This window comes from Penicillium canariense (assembly GCF_028826845.1).
Source record: "Penicillium canariense strain IBT 26290 chromosome Unknown utg000003l_segment0_segment0, whole genome shotgun sequence".
In the NCBI taxonomy this organism is placed as follows: domain Eukaryota; kingdom Fungi; phylum Ascomycota; class Eurotiomycetes; order Eurotiales; family Aspergillaceae; genus Penicillium; species Penicillium canariense.
Window position 1 is genome coordinate 741,833 of NW_026622730.1, and position 15,005 is coordinate 756,837.

A 15,005-nucleotide genomic window follows, 5' to 3' on the forward strand; every position below is an offset into this window, starting at 1 on the left:
TTATTGGCTGATTCTCCCTTTCTCGTGCTTCCATCCTTATCACCCATCTTATTGTATTAGACGCTTGCCTTTTTTTCTTTGGAAGCGCCTTGTGCCTAGACTTTACTGCTTACTTTTCTTTCATCTCGCGACTAGATAGACGCGTCTGATATTTGCAATTTTGGAACCCATCTTCTTACCCTTTCATCTACTATCAACTCTTCATTCAAGCTTTCAAGGTCGCAACAACTATACAAGAAGATCTGCTTCCATGGCCACCGCCTATCGTAATTGGCGCCAACGGTAAGAGAAAAGCGGCATATAACCTGTCGGCTCGGTGAAGCTCAGCGATCGGTCAAAGCAAACTTGACTCCCCTGGCCGTGAGTCAGGGTTACAGCCTTCGCAGTAATGCGTGGGACGTGGCTGGCGATACTAACGCGTTTGACTTATTGATGTCTATCTTTGGCCGAGACCGCCGTATGTGAGCAGCATGAATAACGCGCGGAGGTTGGGCTGACCTGATTCTCCAACACATGCGGTGACATCGTGGATGTCCTTGAAGTGCGGGAGAAGAAAGGAATTTTTACCCTCACACTAGAGTCGATGCAGACCTGACTGATCTGCGAGATGAAATCGAAGACCTTGGTCGAGCGGCAGACTAGGCATCTTAGCACTAGTCCAGGACGTTAAAGATGACTACCAGCGAGAAGAATTCTCTTCCAGGCTAGAGCGATACCGCTGATGAGAGTAATGAGGATGGGGTTTAATGCATCAGCAGGTTGTGGATGAGAAAGAGGAAAAGGAATGAGTGTATGGGTGATCTGGCAATAATATTGATGGTGACATGACCGATCTACAGTGAAGCACCTACGTGTGGATCGCGATGGCTGTTGGCATTCCTTGCAAGCGAGATCTGATGCTGAAAGGCCGTAATTGAATAATCAAACAGAGCTTTTCCTTTTCTGCTTGGACGGCTAACTGGTATTTTTCTCGGACACTCAAACTATACGAACGTGGTACCGCTGTGCGCTTCGTCCAGCCGCATACTCATCCAACGCCTCGTTTACCTTCTCTGCATCTAAGCCATCGATAGTCCTGTATGCCAGAGGCTTAATCTTGCCTTGTTCTAACCAATCAGGAAACTTTCTCCAAAGGGTTTGACCGAACTCTGGAATAAAGTGCGAGAACCCAAGCACGCGCTTATCTTCCAACCCATATTTCTTCTTCTGGATCACCAAGTCGGGAATTTGGCCCGTGCCGTTGTGAGCAAAAATCCCCTTCTTTGAATTGGACAGCAAAGAGGCACCAAGACTGAGATCCTCGTACGTGAACGTGTCATACACGTAAAGCAGGTCATCGTCCACGATAGAACGGACCTGCTACTCAATATTCGCATCTTGGCGCGCAATGACATGGGTAGCTCCGAAGCTCTTGAGAAGGTCTTCATTAGATGAAGATGCAATAGTAATAATGGTGCCAATACCAGCAAGCTTGGCAAGCTGGACCGACAGCTTCCCGATATTGCTTCCGCCGCCAATAATAACAATCTTCTGAGACGCATAGTCAAAGTCCGCTGCCTCGGGGGTCTCAGGGAGTGGCAGGTCAAAGCCAGCAGCCGAAAAGAGACTCAGTGCTGCGGTAACCAGATTGATTGGATACAGCGCTGCTTCGGTGTCCGGGACAGTTTCTGGCACGATGGCGGCATATTCCCCATTCAGAGTGGTATATTCCTGAAGGCCACCACCCCGGGGCAGGCTAAATAGCATCTGGGAAAAGACACGACTTCCAACAGGGAAGGTACTCTTGGCTCCATTTTCGATGACTGTTCCGACAATGTCGCCGGATATCACTGCTGGCAAGCGAGGAGCCGATGTTGAGATGACCTTTGTCACGAAACTTTTGATCCAGCGGTGCCACTGATGGATTCTGTTAGAAGAACTTTACTTAGACGGGGTTTCCGGGGGAACACTAGACTTACATCCGGCCGCAGTAATCTTCACCAAGATCTCATGGTCTTTCAACTGCGAGCTATCGGGGCAGGGCAAGCTTGCCTGGGTCAAGGGCTTTCCAATCTCCGTCAGGGTAAGAGCCTTTTGAGAAGACATGATGCAGTTCTGGAAGTCCGTTCTCGATGAGAAATAGGAATGATCTAAAGTGTCGGATATGTGACTTTGGAATGAAGAGAGGAGACGATACAACGGATTTGACCGTTTCCTACACTGTCTTTATATACTTGTGAGATGATAGTTATCTCCGAAGGTCGTGTCGGTGAATCGGATTCAATATTGCAAAACTCCGAGATAGTAAGGCTGTCCATATTAAAGTCAAAGATTGAATTCCACTGGAATGTAAGTCGATCTCCTAGGCTGACATTGAAAACTGTCCTCCAATAGTTACTTCCTCCCGGTCCACTTCTGTCCCATCGCGCAACGCTAACCGTAAAAGGAAACCTCGGAGATACCAACTCGTGTTCAAACCTGGTGCATTATTGTTTCTCAAATGGAATTAGTAGTTCAAGTAGTTAACCTCCGATAGTATCGGGGATCTTGCTCGCGATTAAGACAAGCATGGCACCTTTCACTTAGACGTTCAGAACTCTGATGGTTTTAACTAAGTAACATAGCCAAAACGAGCCCTCCACTCAGGATCTCCTAGTCAATATCTTATACACAGGGTCCATATTCGACATCTTCCCACACATGCGGTATAACCGTGACCTGCCGACTCACCCACAATGACTAGCGGTCTGGGGTATGAGTTAGTCGGCAGGTCAAACGTACTGGCTTCGCTTGTACTTCCGATTCCTAAGCTGAAAACGAGCGCACAATGCACCGGGCATACGGTCAGGATCGCATGAGATGGCGCACTAAGGGAAGAAACCCTCGTTTCGATTACTTCGCGCGAGACGGAGCGCTATTTATCCTCAAATCGGTCCAGACTTGGTCATCACGGCCCTCAAAGCGCTTTATGGGACTGCAGTAGGGTATTTTCAGAAATGAGTTACATGGTCTGGGCTGGACGATCTTTTGCTGGGAAAATTTGTGAGCTAAGTTGCTCGCCCCAAGGCATATATGAGGACTTCACCGTGTAGATGCAGCGCAGGCAGGGAAAAAGCAACAACAAACCACCCCACCAACCCCGCTCATTAGCAAGACCCGATCCCCTCGCTCGAGGTCGCACATCTCCCAGCCGCTCTCTTCGTCCTCTTTGCCGACCGTGGTCTCGTGTTATCCACAACGAGCTTCGTCCCGCGATATCTAAATATAGCACCGTACTTGCTCTTGGCGGGGTTCAATTAGTGCCGGCGCAGTTGCAGAACGTGCACTTTTTTCGGTTAGTCCCCGCGCGCCCAGGCCAGGCCGCCTGGGACCCTGGCCCACGAGCTTCGGCCTTGTTAAGTTGACGACTGAAGCAGGCCGGGAACCGTATGCTTAGATCGGGTAATTCGATCTGTTGTTCCGAGGGTCAGATCAAGATTCTGAGAGCTGTGTTGTTTTCTGTGGTCGCAAGCACTGGTCATGTCTGTCCCACCCATTGCAAAGGCCACACTGCAGGCGGCGGTCATCAATGCTGGGTCGAATGTGCTGGCGCAGGGGATTAAGGCATATAGAAATGATGTGAGTAATGGAATTTCTTCATTCCCGATCATTCGTCCGTGGTTCAGGTCGGGGTGGCCCGGGTTGATGCGCACACGACCTGCCTTAAAGCACGTAGAGAAGGATTGCAGGGCAAAGGACAGCGGGGATGGCCGTCCTTCGCCTATATCCACGATGCCATGCATACCATCGATCCTGACCGTACCACAGATTCCCTTCGAACTGGACCTCCAGGCACTGATGCAATTCACTACCTGCGCCTTCATCGTCTCGCCGCTGAACTATGTCTGGCTCAACAGCCTCGAGGCATCCTTCCCCGGCACAACCCCATCAAATGCAGAGGAGTCCTCCAAGGAAAAGGAGAACGACGGCGCAGGCCCAGATTCCTCCAAGCCAGCGCTCAACATCGCCAACACAATCGCCAAGGTTGTGATCGACCAAATCATCGGTGGCGCCTGGAATACGGTACTCTTCACCCTGACCATGGGCGTCCTACGTGGACACAACCATGCGATCCTTCTCGCCCAGATCCGGGAGGTAAGTCAGCGTTGTGTTGTTTCATTGTGTTCTGTTATAGTGGCCCCCTCCCCCTTCCCAAGCTTTCATCCCTCGGGCTATGGCCTCCGGGGTCAGGGGCGGGGTGGCTCTGTACGTGAGTTAGCCAACCGGACTCCTTACTCCTAGGCTGGAGGATCGCAGGATTGGCCTTGGCACGCAAGAGCCGGTTCCTATCTTCTGATAATGGGTGGATCGACCGGCCATAATTTTGGGGATGTGATGTGTGCATATAGTGACTGATGTCTGATGTCCTTAGGAATTTTGGCCAATCATGGTCGCTGGCTTCAAGCTATGGCCCTTTGTGTCTGTTCTCAACTTCACAGTGGTCCCGGTGGACCAGCGACTGCTGGTATCCAGTCTTTTCGGCATCGTGTGGGCCGTGTACCTGAGTTTGATAGCTGGGTGAGTACAAAGGAGGGATATAAACTCCCGAACGGGCGAAGGATTATAGCGAATCAGGGGGGAAGTCACCTCCCTACACAAGATACAATCGGGACAATCGGGACACATGGCATGATAGATCAGGGAGATAGGAAAAAAATGCAAAGCGATTGTCTACGCTTCTAGTGAGCGCCATAGTGGCTCTTTTTCCTTGCTAGCACTACTAAAGGGGGTTAGCGTTGGGGCCAGATAACCATAATGGAGTCTATTAGGTTCAACACAGGCTCTCGAGTCCTACACTATTCAGACCAAGGCCCCTTTAGGGGAGTACGTGGGGCGTAGATTGGAAACATCTAATACCGCCCCTATCACACGGGACGGGTGTATACTATACCCTCGCCACCATGCTATCTTCGCGCCAAGGCCCCATCAGCTCCTCCAGGCGGCCCCGGGCGCATGGTGTTCGCCAGTCGCCAGTCGTCGGCTGTCACCAAGGGAAATGATGCAGCTGGGCAACCGGTCCCGAGGGAAGGGGATTTGCGCAAAGGTTGAGGTCCTGATCTGGCAACTTCCAGTTTGTTTGGGATTTGGCCTGATGGGAGGTTAGTTCGCCAGTCTAGTGTAGGTTTACTGGAGCTGCGGCCATGTGGTGCCTGTCATGGCGTGAAGATTGGCGTCGCTCATGTGGAGCAGCTAGCAGATAACAAGATATACTACAGCCAACGGCGCCCCAGGACGGGCTTGCAGGAAGGCCCACACTTGGTTCGTGCGCCTCTCAACCGGGAAGGTAGTTGGAATCGTTGGATATTCTCGAAGGGCCGGTCCACACATAATTCTGTAATGCGAACTGGTTACATGGTTTCTTTCAGCACACCACTATGCGATAACGACCGACCCTGTACTCCGACCTTCAGCCGTGCGGAGTGGCGACTAGGCAATCCAATGGATTCCGCCCCTTGGGGCGCAACTCTCTTCCCAATCCCGTGGCGTCCTAGCGTTACAAGCAGCGAATAATAGGCTTGCAAGGGTCTCCCCTGAAGGATGCGCAAATCATGGCATAAGCGCAGCGAATGATCGCCTGGTGACCCTCGTCTGAGTCAGGAAAGCGTGGGACAGACCGGTCATGCTATGGGCCAGGGCCTCTCGGTATCGGGCACGATACCGACTGAATCAGCATCCCACGCAGGATGGCGAAGGATTCCTTCCCCTTATGGCCCGGTCGCACCACAGAATTCGTACAATGGTTTTCATCGGGCGCTGGCCTGGGGCCGGGTCGCGCCGGAGCCGGAGCGGTTCCTCCTGCTTGGGGGGTGGGGGGTGGAGGGGGAAGGTGGTGACAAGTGCGAGCTTTGGGGGCGCGTTGTACTCCGTACATGATAGCGATAATACCAAGTATACGGATAGCGTCTCTGCGTGGACCTCTATACAGATGGTACCGATTTGAGAAGCGCCATTGTGTGGTATGACAGAGTTTAAGATTGATGATTGATCGCGCCGTGCTTAGCCGTCGACTATGAGTGTTCTCCCCGCTGCAAAACGGTGTGCATTCTCTGGGGTGAGTGGCTCGTGTCCAGCTAGTTATTTTTATTTTACGTTTCCTCAGTTCTTCGTGTTGGCGGGCGATCGCCTTCCCGAGACAGCAAGGGGTGGTGCCGATCATGGGACGCGAGGACAAGAATGGATTGTCAAGCCCGAGAGGTATACGAGAAGACAAATTCAGGACGTTCACAGGAAGTTCACAGGAAGTTCAAACGTCCATGAAGTCGCAATATCAGGGGAGAAGACGAGAGAAAACTTGCTGGATTTCCTCGGCCTTCCTCGTAGCCTGAATTTTGCGACTGGGACCATTTGGGGGCTACAATATTTGGCCCCGAGCAGCGGTGGATAGTCACTAGCGGCGTGTTCGTATTGGGCGTACCGATCGTAACGGCGGCATGGAGGACCCACTGGGACCAACTGCTTATTTCGGGGGCCTGAGCAAGGTACGGAACACTAACGGGGCTGTATGATAGCAGTCTGCAACTCGCCCCCATCGTCTGCGCCCGAAATCAAAAGATTGCGCGGGATTTCCCCTTCTCTTCCTCCTTCACTTAGCCTCGACTGGGCTTCCTTTGCATTTCCAGCAGAAATCACACCGAGAGGAATACCAAAGTACATCAACAATCCCAGGATAGCAGCATATTCCAGCATATCCCAGAATATCACCGGATCAGGTCGTCCGACCACAACTCCAAACAAAGAGACCTGCACCTGGCATCACCAACACACCGTGATAAGCCTCTCTGGTCTCCGGCTCCTGGTGCGTCCTTTGGCTATTCTTTTACAGAACACCATTCCGGCCAATAACATCCATAGGTCAACGAGCTAACTGGAGAGGCAGACAAAGCGACTCTCGACAATGCCCGGGCTCTAAGACCCTCTCGACCCGTGGACATCGTCGGCCATTGCAAGATGGTGTCACCTCGGACGTTCCCATTCGCGCGGCCCAGAAACTCCACCAAGCAGAAGACCAAAAAAGGTACTCGGCTGCCACCGCCACTCAAACTCGAAGACAGCTTCCTCCGCGCTCAGGTCGAAAAGGATATCAGCCTGGCAGGCCCGCTCCTCATAGCCGTGCGTGGTAGTATTTCGGAGCCCACAGGAAATACCGAGAACAAAGGCCACACGGAGCTAGAGGAAGTGCCGGTTAACATGGAAGTGTCACTCGCGCAGCCACCACAGGCCGAGGAAGAGCCTGCAGAATGCCCGGAACCTCCTGCGGAGCCGCTGGAGATCCCTACGCCGGAAACAACGAACCATCAACGAGATGGATCGACGGACCTATCCTCCAAGAGAAGTACACTTGAACGATCCACATCCACATTCACACAACCTCGTCCAGTTTCCCCACAAGAATCACTGCGAACGATCATCTGCCTGGATACACCCAACGCCTCCGATGACGAAGAGTCCGATATTTCGCCGCTATCCGACCAACTTCCACTCACAGCATCGCGGCCCGGTGCTGCGCTGCGCCGCTTTTTCCCGGAGCTGTCCTCCAACCATTTCTCTCTGGTGTCCCCGATGGGTACTGGTGCTGATGATCGGAATACGAGGCCGGAGTATCAGTCCATCTCCGAGACCGAGCTCTACGAGCGGGTTCACACCCTGTATAAAAACTCGGCCGATGCCGTGGAGAGCCCTTCGGGCGAGGTGGATCGAGCCTTGGAGCAGAAGACGGGGTCGTCATCTGGCTCGGGCTCGGATGGCATATTCGACTGTGCCTCGTCCTGCTATAGTCGCCGCACTTCCATCACCAGTGTGGGCACCGAGTGTGTGAATCCCGCGACAAATGCCTGCGAAGTCTACTCCATCATCTCTCCCGTCACGGCCGGTGTCTTCGACGATGCAGGGTCGTTGTGCCCTTCGCGGACTTCGTCATTCGCATCGCGAGTGCCATCCACGAAAGCGCCACCCTCGGCCTATCCCGCGAGCTCACTCTACCCGCCGAGCTCGATCCAGCTATCCCGGCGCATCTCGGTTGCCTCGAAGCTGTCGCTGAACGACCTCAAGAACAAGCCCCTTCCTCTCGAACCCGTCCAAGAGCCCAGCCCGTTGGCGATCCGCCGCAACGACTACGCCCCGGTATCCGCATCGACGGAAATATCACGATCGACTGGATTCCACTCGACATATCGTCATCCCAAAAAGCAGCACTCAGCGACGACCTTGAACCGGAAGCAGTTCGGACAGGCATGCCAAACATGCGGAGGATGCGGAGGTAACAGTGGAAATTCCTCTCGAGGTCGTCGGGGCCGACCCTCAGAATGGATGGAAGCGACAAATGGCCAGCGACTACGCCATATCCCGACCCTAGAGCAAGCTGCAGAGGAATTGGAATATGCCTTGGCCGACCTGGCAAAAGATCCGCATATGAAGCAGCGGACCCTGCTAGTGTTGGATGGACCGCTGCAGATCAGTCGGCACAATGGCGACCTAGTCGCGACGCGACCAGCACCACTGCCCCCTCGACCAAGCCACACTCCAAGTCGCACCCATCAAAACCCTTTAAGAAGAGCAAGAGCATCCACACAAAGGTCAAGCCGACTGAAAATGCATTAAAACCTCAATCGGGCACGCTCAAGTCCAAGCACACAACCAAGGACAAATCTCCTCCCCTGCCAGACAAGGATCATCTCAGTAACAAAGACGAGGCCAAGGACAAAACCACCCCCAAACCCCCGAAGTCCCCCAAGACTCCGACGGCCCCCGAACTCAAGGAAGAGAGACGGCCAGCCGGCGGTTCCAACTCCAAACCCACTGAGGACACCAAAAAGCTCAAGATGAAGATGTCCTTTAATCTGAGCATGCCGTCCTTTAAACGCACGCACCACTCCCGGGCGACGACCCTGCAGGATCCCCGTCTGAGCGTCGTGTTGAGTTCGCGGTCCGAGGCTTCCTTGCCAGACCCACCGCACACTCCCGGCCAGACCCGCCCGGACGCCGCCTCGCGACTGTCTTCACACTCAGACTCCAGTCTGGAACTGGATGCAGGCGCGGCCTCCAAGCGGGACGATCTGCTGCTGCAACTCCCGCGCCTGCAGACTCAGGACCTGAATCTCGAGGATCCAGTTCACCTGTTGAATTTGTCCCAGAACATAATTACACAACCCCAGCAGCAGCAGCAGCAACAGGGGGCCGCCCCCTCGTCGTGCGCCCCCAGCCCCAGCCCCACGCACCCGCAACATCAACAGACCCACCCCGCAAGCTCGGCTGCCACGGCGAGCGGCGATGCCAAAGTGTCGACTGTCGAGCTGCGCATCACGCCGCCCGAGGATGGGAAGATCCTAGTCGCCAGTGAAAGAATGCGGCACACGCGCGCGTTTGTCCCGACGGCGCAGGCGAGCAGCGTGCAGCTCCCGTCTGAGCAGATCTACGAGCTTGCAGCCACGCCGCCCTCGCCCTCCTCCGTGATGCAAGCAATATTTGCGGAGAGAGACCAGGTCCGCGTCGACTCCCCCGTCGACTTCCCTGTCAACTTCTCCGTCGACTTCCCCGTCGAGATGCCGGAGCACCTGGTCATCCTGATCATGGAGCGGATCGACTCCCTAGACGACCTGTTCAACTTTGTCCTAGTCAGCAAGCGCTTCTACCAGATCTTTAAGCGCCGCGAGCTGTCCTTTATCAAGAGTGCGCTCTTCCGAATGTCCCCTCCTGCTTGGGAGTTGCGCGAGATGAGTCCGCCGTGGGTGACGGAGTGGCAGCTTTTGCTGGAGCCGGATGCCCCGCTGCCGGAGTATACGCCGGGGCTGTATTTGGATCGGTATGCGCGCGACATTTATACGCTCGCGCAGTTGAAGTCGATGATCCTGGTTCGCTGCTCGCCCTTCTTGCGCCGCGATACAGTCAAGGGTCTCTCCGGCGTGGACCACTTGCGCGCGGAGGAGGTCGACGATGCCTTCTGGCGCATCTGGACGTTCTGTCGCATTTTCGGTAGCGGGAAGGGCCGTGAGAATGATTTGGAGGGTCAGATGGACTGGTTGAAAGGTGGACCGAAAGCCCGCAGCTCCGTTGGGGCGTTGCCGACCATGACCGAGCCCTTTGGCATGAACAATGTTCTATTTGAGCCACCGCAGGGCTTCGCGCGTGGAAACACTCTCGCTGGCCTGTCTGCTAAGCAGCTGTACGATATGACGGAGATTTGGACATGCCTCGGTGTGCTGTTGCAGCCTCTGCATGGCCAGTGTGTTGAGGCTAGGAAAGCTGGCATCTACCGCGGATTGGATGTGCCGGAAGGTGACGCTGTTCGCGAGGAGATTGTGCTCGGTAAGTGGTCAAGCGACAGGCAGCCCATGGAAGTCGACCGGCTAACTCATTTACTTTTCACAGAGGAGTGGACAGCATACGTGCTTACGCTCGGCCTCTCAGCGGCCCTGGCACTCAGCTCGCTCTGCCCTGCCGAAGCCACCGCCGCTACTTTCAACAAGGCCCAATCCGCCGGCCTGACCAAATGGGTGCCCGCCGAAACTGAATCCAGCCGCTCCTCCTTCCTGAAGGAAGCCGTCTCGCGCGTGTACGAGGAACAAGAGCGTTCTCTCTCCTCCAGCAGCCCGCACGAGCCGCACCTCGAGCGCCGCAAGCAATTCCAAGAAGAGCTGCGCACCCGCCGCCTGCGCAGCGGACCCAGCTGCGAAGGTGCACCAGGCATATCCTTCGCCGAAGAGCGTCCCATGTCCGAGTTCAGCACAATCGTTCACGACCTTGACGGGGCCACTCCGCGCGACGCGTCGCCGGTCCCGCCTCTCCCACCCGTCCCATCCCTGACGTTTAACCGCCGTTCCTCCTCAACGGCCAGCGCAGGCCCTCGCACACCCGCCCGTACCCCACCGCGCTCTCTCACCCCCGAATCCATCCTCCCCATCCCCCGCAGCCCGCCCTTCGAAGCCGCCCTCCTGCCCCCGCCGCTCCGCCCGCAAGTCCAAGACCCCGTTGACCGGGCGCTCGCCCACATGGTCAACGAACTGGGCTTTGATCCGGATGACGTGAAATGGGCGCTCAAGATCACCGATACCGGCGAGGGCATCGATGTCGAAGCCGCCGAGCAGCTGCTGAAGCACCAGAAGCGCAAGAACGAGCAAAATCCGTTTGCGCCGCGCGGCAAGGACAGTTTGCTTAGGTCCGTAATGAAGCGCCAAGGCTCGCAGGACTCGGGCTGGCGCTGGGCTTGATCTCTGACCGAGTGAAGCTGCTGTCTGTCTCATTATCTTATCTCTTTTTGTACATTTGATACGCGTTGAGAGCGATGCTTATATTGATTTGCTGTCTCTGAAAAGGACCTGTCTTGTTCTGTTGCGCGTTTGCCTTTCTGTCCTTTTGCCGTTTTGTTTGCATTGTTCGGTAGATCTGCATATTTGGATCCCAGCTCTCCGTTACTCGCGCTTGCACTGATTCCAGAAATTCGCTTCTCTACGCTCTTTGTGCTATATACCCCTGCCATTTTTCTGGTACCATCATGCAGAGGCTGGCTTGCAAAACGCCTTGTGCTTAGTTTCTTGGATTATCGGATTATTTTGAATTGTTTTGAATTGTTTTTGAATGTTATTTTCCTTGCACTAGTTTGTGCTGGCTTGGTGCCGATTAGACTGTCCCCGGGAGAACGGAAATGATCTGTCTTTGTACTGACTACACTGTTGATATCCTACGAAATATTACAATCATGTCACAGATTCTTTTCTCTTTTCAAAGGTCTTCTGAGATGGCTTGATACAATCTACTTTCCATATTTTGCTCCAGGATTGTCTTCTTCGGCCCATTTTTAGTGTTTCCCTGGACATGGTCGTTGCTAGCCGTACCCACGCATTAACAGCCTTACGAAGAAGCATTTGACTCCTTTGTGTGGAACCCAGCTTTACAGCGGCATGGCGGATTCGGTAAGATTGTTGTTATCAGAAAGACCGATAGAGCTAGGCGGAAGTACACCGGTTGGCAAAACAGAGGGTCTGCATAGAACCAAGCTGTTGAGCAAGAAACAAATTGTTCACGCCAGAGCTTTCTAATTTCCAGCTGCATTGTGTCATTGAGTCTGACACCTTCTCTCCTTAGGCCTGCTAGCAATCTTACAATCCAGTCTGCAGTCCGGGACAAATTGTACGAAATGATGGTGCTCCTGCCTATTCCTCCCCACGTGTCTGGCATGCTGAGTGTGTGGTTGCCATCGAACCAGGCAGCTCCACCGCGCCTCTAGATATCGGCTTCGCGCTCATCAGGGGGTCAAGCAGTAAACCACGCTTCTCGATATTGGCTTCGCGGTCAGAGCTTCCAAACAGAGCAGTACCACGCTTCTCGATATCGGCTTCGCGCTCATCAGGGGGGTCAAGCAGTAAACCACGCTTCTCGATATTGGCTTCGCGGTCAGAGCTTCCAAACAGAGCAGTACCACGCTTCTCGATATCGGCTTCGCGGACAGAGCTTCCAAACAGAGCAGTACCACGCTTGGCACTTTTCATTAGGTCGTGTTCTTCGTTGGAAACGTCACGCAGGAGGTTCCCTGTAGGTGCAGCGACAATCAAGGCAGCGTAAAACGTGAGAGCGGCCAAGGAGAGCTTCATGTTGATCAGGGCAAGCTGGCAGAATGCTGATTAGTAGCTGTCGCTAGGTAATTCTAAGAAAGAAAATCCCGTACTGAACTAAATGAGACTGGTTGTCTGCGGGGCTTATTCAGAGATGTGATCTTGGTGTCCGATGGGTTGGCATTCGTAAGCGTTATATACTTCGAGGTACTATAGGATTGTAGGTAATATTCCATATAATCGAGTCGCGTCGAAACGTGTCCCCTGCGCATCACGTAGGGACTCGCCCCCTTACCGGTATTCCCGGAGCGCTGGCACACCGTCATATTCAAAGCAGTCTGCTTAGCGAAGGGAGGATGATTGTGCTTAACACTGTGCAGAATTTTTGTCTGACGACCCTGGAGAATGCAGGTTTGCCTTTTGATGCATTGATTCGCGGTGTAGATTAGGATACAGCTAGAGTCCGCACATCACCCCTAGATGAACGTCATTATTGTACCTATTATTGTATATAGACCCGCTTTGAGCCTTATGCTGATTGGGAGCCCTCAGAGGCATGAGGAATGCGGAAAACTCAAGAGCTGTCGGTAGGTGGGAACGTAGGCCATGCTCTCGAGGTCGTCGATCATTGATCGTCCTGTGCTATTCCACCCCTTCCAATAATGTACCTCATGGCGACCGAGGTGATCCATCAGAAGGTCACCTCAAGTAAGGGCAGGTATGCACACTACACGTCACGTTGGCGGGCTAGCTTGGCGGCCTATGGGCTTCCCTGCACTCATCCCATCCGACTTGCCGTACTCGGAATAACTTGGTTTTTTTGCTTTTGAGAAATCCTCCTCCCACTCGTTAATATTCCTGTAAAATTACTAGTGAGTCAATATTCCCATATTACCACATACTCTTGAAGACTCTCGAAAAGGAGTCACACTATGGCAGGGATCGGTCCCAAGAAACAGTCCTATCGACCGATTCACAGCGAAGACACGGATTCAGAGTCCTCTGACACGTCTAGGTTCATTGAGCCCGAATCTTGCCAGAAGTCCCATCTTCGTCTCATTGCTCCATGGATAGCTTCCACTCTCTTCCTGTCCCTGATTACGGGGTACCTGCTATTCCAGCAACCCCGTTCCTGCTCCGCGTGTCCATCAGCCTTCCGAACCGACCTTCGCGATGCACATGCCTATATCTTTTATGAGGAACGTGTGTTCTCGGGGAAGCTTGGATTCAACGAGGAGCTAGGCAAGGTCTATCGAGATATCGACCGGTCAGAGCCTCAATATGTCGGTCCTCCATCTCCAGAGATTGATGGTGCCTGGGCTGATTTATTACGAGGTATGTCCCCTGTTGGATGATTCGGAGAACTTCTCGGTCTCGTCTCAAGATGGCCACATGGACTTACAAAATGGCGGAACCCAAGGCGAGTTCGTAAGGATGACCGACGAAGAAGCGGCGCCATACACACCAGAGCTCAACAAGGCTCCTTCCTCGGATTATTACCACTTTGAGTGAGCTTCCCAAGGAAAGAGCCCCCTATTCTCCCTTTTCTCTAGCCTAATATTCCTATCTATTAGACCTGATATGTTCCACTCCCTCCACTGTCTCAACGCAATCCGAATAGAACTCGACGAGGACTACTATTCAAAGCATCCTCATCCTCACCACGCCGACCTGGAGCAAGCAATCAGAAATTCCACGAATTTCCCGGATAATTGGGATCGAATCCACCGTGACCATTGTCTAGATCAGCTGCGGCAAGCTATCCAATGTCATGGAGATCTGTCACCGGTCCCTGTGTATCATTATAATAATGACAGAGTCGGGCTTGGAGTTGAGCAGGTTCATACATGCCGCAAGTGGGAGCCTATGCGGAAGTGGATGGATATTCGTAAGGCGAACCAGCAATGAAAATAATGATATTGTGGAACAGAAGTACAAAAGCGGAAGAGAGAAAAGAAGAAACAAGAGTCGAAAGATCGAGACTAACTGTCTCAAGTTACATAGCAGACTACACTCCCCCCCGGGAATGGGATGACCCATTCGGTTTCCTCTTACCCTGGCCATCTTGGCGCAACTTGCCCCCCCCCCCCCCCCTCCTCTTGATTGCGTTGGTGTCTTCAAGATCAGGCCACTGCAGTCAAGGTACCTTCGTATGGCCAGCGCTCGTTCACGATATACATGAGAATTCTGTGCGGATATGAATGAGCAGTTGCTAGAACGAGCTAGGCTTAGCAATTCGTCACTGCCGATCCATTGATTCCATGCCTTTGGTACAGTTCAGGGGGAACATTGTCTGGTCTGTATTTGAAGTGGTATGTTCCAATGAAGTGGCCTAGAAGGTCTAGGACGTGTCTACAAAATACTGCGATACAGAGATCCAAGACCATGCATTCGCACTAAAAGCTGATCTATCAGATCCTCACTATGTATTAACAATTACCC

At 53.4% G+C, this 15,005-nt stretch overlaps 5 protein-coding genes across 5 annotated transcripts; 3 read left to right on the top strand and 2 right to left on the bottom strand.

Annotated features, from left to right (window-relative positions):
* Positions 1–978: 978 nt before the first annotated feature.
* Positions 979–2,085, bottom strand: N7482_005118 (Dehydrogenase; the record flags this gene model as incomplete). The annotated part of the gene is made up of 3 exons (XM_056687243.1): positions 979–1,291; positions 1,364–1,832; positions 1,959–2,085. The coding sequence occupies 3 exons, from the start codon at positions 2,083–2,085 to the stop codon at positions 979–981; spliced, it is 909 nt and encodes a 302-aa protein (XP_056542798.1).
* A 1,413-nt stretch (positions 2,086–3,498) lies between these two features.
* On the top strand, positions 3,499–4,540 carry N7482_005119 (Mpv17/PMP22 family protein; the record flags this gene model as incomplete). The annotated part of the gene is made up of 3 exons (XM_056687244.1): positions 3,499–3,597; positions 3,787–4,113; positions 4,391–4,540. 3 exons carry the CDS (start codon positions 3,499–3,501, stop codon positions 4,538–4,540), a joined length of 576 nt encoding a protein of 191 aa, XP_056542799.1.
* A 2,426-nt stretch (positions 4,541–6,966) lies between these two features.
* N7482_005120 (F-box protein) lies at positions 6,967–11,222 on the top strand (the record flags this gene model as incomplete). The annotated part of the gene is made up of 2 exons (XM_056687245.1): positions 6,967–8,450; positions 8,495–11,222. The coding sequence occupies 2 exons, from the start codon at positions 6,967–6,969 to the stop codon at positions 11,220–11,222; spliced, it is 4,212 nt and encodes a 1,403-aa protein (XP_056542800.1).
* Positions 11,223–12,164: 942 nt separating this feature from the next.
* Positions 12,165–12,602, bottom strand: N7482_005121 (uncharacterized protein; the record flags this gene model as incomplete). Its single annotated transcript, XM_056687246.1, has 1 exon — positions 12,165–12,602. The coding sequence occupies one exon, from the start codon at positions 12,600–12,602 to the stop codon at positions 12,165–12,167; it is 438 nt and encodes a 145-aa protein (XP_056542801.1).
* An 893-nt stretch (positions 12,603–13,495) lies between these two features.
* Positions 13,496–14,471, top strand: N7482_005122 (oxidase ustYa family protein; the record flags this gene model as incomplete). The annotated part of the gene is made up of 3 exons (XM_056687247.1): positions 13,496–13,898; positions 13,948–14,071; positions 14,138–14,471. The coding sequence occupies 3 exons, from the start codon at positions 13,496–13,498 to the stop codon at positions 14,469–14,471; spliced, it is 861 nt and encodes a 286-aa protein (XP_056542802.1).
* Between the last annotated feature and the right edge of the window lie 534 nt (positions 14,472–15,005).